Source organism: Momordica charantia, assembly GCF_013281855.1.
Source record: "Momordica charantia cultivar OHB3-1 chromosome 5 unlocalized genomic scaffold, Mcharantia_2.0 BLBB01000005.1, whole genome shotgun sequence".
In the NCBI taxonomy this organism is placed as follows: Eukaryota; Viridiplantae; Streptophyta; class Magnoliopsida; order Cucurbitales; family Cucurbitaceae; genus Momordica; species Momordica charantia.
This window is the reverse complement of record NW_028275163.1, coordinates 25,144,170-25,147,861: the sequence shown is the minus strand read 5'-3', so window position 1 is coordinate 25,147,861 and position 3,692 is coordinate 25,144,170. Positions and strand designations below refer to the sequence as shown.

The 3,692-nt window shown below is 38.1% G+C and overlaps 1 protein-coding gene across 1 annotated transcript; it reads right to left on the bottom strand.

The window, feature by feature from the left end:
* Nucleotides 1-342: 342 nt before the first annotated feature.
* Nucleotides 343-1,462, bottom strand: LOC111024048 (transcription repressor OFP1). Its single transcript, XM_022301624.2, has one exon. The coding sequence runs from the start codon at nt 1,348-1,350 to the stop codon at nt 421-423; it is 930 nt and encodes a 309-aa protein (XP_022157316.1). The 5' UTR covers nt 1,351-1,462; the 3' UTR covers nt 343-420.
* Between the last annotated feature and the right edge of the window lie 2,230 nt (nt 1,463-3,692).

Below are 3,692 nucleotides of genomic sequence, written 5' to 3'. Positions count from 1 at the left end.
AAAGCATTTGTTGTCATTTTTTGCAACTTTTATTCTAACGCTACCAACAAAAACAAATAATTAATACAAACGAATTAAAAGAGAAGGCCAATTAGAATTTCCATTGCAGCACTCAAATTCATCAATTTTTTTTTTCGTTTTGTTCTTATTCAACAAATAATGAACAACAATTCTACTATACTGATTTCACGCATCAAATTAAATCAAATACAACCAAGGATTCTATTCAATAGACTATGGAGAATCAAGGCATTTTGGAAACTGAGAAGAAATAAGAAGAAATTAATGCTTAAATACGGTATGGGGTTTGAGTTTTGAGTATTTTTATTAAGAAACTGAAGAGGAAAGGAAGATGATGGTGATTTTATTAATCAATTTATTTGGATTATTACACAGTAGTAGCAGTTGCAGAAAAAGAAACTAATGGACTCCAAAATCCGACATGTCGAACCAGATTTGCTTGAAAACTTTGATGATGATGTCGTGATATTCATCCGTGTTGAGAGAAAGATAGCATGCAAGAAGATCTTCCAATTCATTGGACGCACTGATCTTATTCTCAACGATCATCTCCACCATCGATTCTCTGAAATCCCTCTGCGGATCGCTCGTTGACTTCACGATTGCCAAGCTGCCATCGGTCAAACTTCTCTTCGACACGCTTTTCCGGCGGCTCACGGCGGCCGGCTGCCCAAATCTCTTGCTCGAAACTCTGGGAGAGTTCATTATCATCCGAAACTTGGGCCCCGGAGAATTCACCGTGAACCGCCGCGACGGGCTGCTCCTCGGCTCTCTATCTCTCGCCAAACATTTGTCCTTCTTTGTAATTGCGGGACACGTGGACCCATCCGCGGCGTCGGTGGACGATGATCTCGTAATGATTGGGGGAAGCAGGTCACCATCCGAGCCGTTGGATCGTCTCTGGGGTGAAGTTTTAGTAATATTAGTAGCGATGGCGTTGGCGGCGGCATCATCGACGTCATCAGATGGAGATGGATACTGATCACTTGTGCGTTCCGCCACGGAATCTAGCGCCGCACGGCCGCCGCAGCTACAGCCGGAGGAAGAAGTGTTCCGAGCGGCGACGGCGGCGGGTCTTCGCTTCGGCTTTGCTGATCTGGACGATTTTCTGGGTGGCTCGGCGGGGGGCTCGTCGGCGAGTTGCAGCTGTCTGGTGAAATGATGGGACTTTCTTGGGTGCGGCTGCGGCTGCGGCTGCGTGTGGGAGGCTGAAGAAGAGGACGAAGAAGGCTGCTTTTTGTGATTCCTTCGCCTGGTGCCGATGTCTTTGAGCTTGTAAAACCAGGCATTGGGCATCATATCCGATAGCCTAAACCTATAATTTCCCATCCAAATATTATTACTCCTCTTCTCTGCTTCTGCTTGCTAATAACGCTAGCCTCGCTCGGTTGCTTCTTCGCCCGCAGGAATGCCCAAAAAATGGTTCAACATAAAGGCAAAAGGAAATGGGGTGGGTCCACAAGGTTAGTTGGCTTTGAATTTATTATGAGAGCTTAATTACCTAATTCTAAGGAAAAAGCTTATCTAATCATTATTATCTCCTTTTACGCTGCTTTGGTTGTTTTGCAGTATTTGATGGGTCTCTAAAATGTGTAAACAAAATTTCACGTTGACTAAAAAAAAAAGTAATCCATAATATATAGAAGAAAATAATTATCTCCATTGATATCAGATGTTTTGGATGAAATAAAAACAAAGTCACGAAAAGATATAACATCGTCTCATTGTATTGTGGAAATATTTGAAGGTTGAATTATGTTGGATTGGACAAGTGAACCTAGCTATTCTAATGAGTGCATAGTAACACCAAATTGCAACAATATCTATTAAATATTTGGAGGGATTTTGCAATTTTGCAATTTCCCCGTTTTTTTGGCTTATTAATTAGCACAATAATGGTTCTACTTGCTACTGCTCGAAAGAGGCGCAGTGTAGGGCTTTGGTTCTACACTGTCACTTATTTCCCAACAGTTGCAACTTTTTCTACTTCTTGCACGACCAAAAACCAAATGCAGAAACTTCTGCGAGATTGAATATTAATATTATTGTGTTGCATTAACTATTACACGTCAATTCCCCCAGATCATGCCACATCACCCATTCACATGCATCTTTCTAAAACGCTGTTTGTTTGGCAGTTTATGCACAGTTTTTTCACAACTATTTACAAACAACCCGACTAACCAATTAAGGCCCCGTTATAAAATTTCATATTCAATTTCAACATTCTATACATTTTCAAATTTTATTATATAATTAGTTGCTTCCTTTGTTATAAATTTACATTTTATAAATAGGAAGTGCTAATCTTGTCAATCATGCATTCTTTTTTTTCTTTTCTTTTTTCAACGATGGGATGTTTTTTCATTTGCTATAGCACAAAAACTATTATATAACCATATTGAATTGGTAAATATTCTTACAAAAATAAAACCATTCAATTTTATTGGTACAAAGTTCAAAGAAAATATTTAAAAATGCCATTTTGGTGCCTGCTTAGGTCAATGTTGTTGAATAAAATTAAATACAGTGAATGAAGAGAGAAACTTAAGAATAGAAAAGTTGCCGTGCACACTATATATTAGAGCTATTAAAAATTACTTTTTATGTAAAAGGTTAGAAATGAGAGTTTTAAGAGAATGGATTAAGATAAATTTAATATTTTGTAAATACTAATTTAACCATATTCTATTTTGTATATCATGGAGGGATAGAGTGGGGTTGAAAAAATAATTTAAATGAGTCACATCTGAGTAATATTTGAAAGTAGAAATTTTAATTTATCTCTTAAATATTGTTGCTGCCATATTGAATAATAACCTCTCCAGCCACCGAGGTGATGAAATCTCACCATAGATAAGTTCCAAATGGTAACTCAGATATAATCTAAACTTATTTTTTATTTACAGAGAGGGGAGACGGTACTTTCTTTTTTAGGAATTAAATGGTGTAAAGAGATTGGATGTACCATGAAAATGGCCAAAAGCCATGAAAAAGAAAGCAACGCCCAACACGACAAACTTACCCTGCTGGTGAAAACGCCTCGTAGGTTTATCTGATAAAATAATTAATCGACGAATACAAAATGTCAAAGAGGAATACTGATCCTACTGCTTCTTCTTCGACCTTCAGAAAATGATGTCTCGAAATAATGTTGGACTCTACTTTAAAAAGGACAACATCTTCATCTCAACTCTGACCGTACGCAAACTCTGTTTGAGCTGATTTTTTTATAATTCTACACACACAAAAAGATAGTATTTATTAATAATATATGGCCATTTCCCACAAATCCTACGCTGAAAGTGAAAAGGGAGTATTTAATTTATGTCCACAAGTCCTGACCAATGATCAAGTCTGGTCTTTTCAAACCCGAAAACTCGGTGGCCCATATTGTATTGGGCCCTTATGGACTTTTGGTCTTTGCCCATTCAGCCCATTTACGTTGGCCCAAATACACCTATCCATCTTGTAAGCCTGCGTCTAATGATGTAATTAGGGATGTTCATGGGGTGGCTTCCCCGTCGCCGCCCCCATTTAATTCTTCATCTATCTCTGCGAAAGTTTCTATGAAATTTTCATGGAGATCGGAGTGGAGACTCTACGTGGAGAATTTGTGGGGATAGGATTTCTCGTGAAAATTTTTTCTCCATTTTTTATTTTTAAATTGT

Coding starts and splice junctions, on each gene's coding strand:
- LOC111024048 (XM_022301624.2), bottom strand. CDS start 1,350: ATGGGAAATTATAGGTTTAGGCTATCGGATATGATGCCCAATGCCTGG.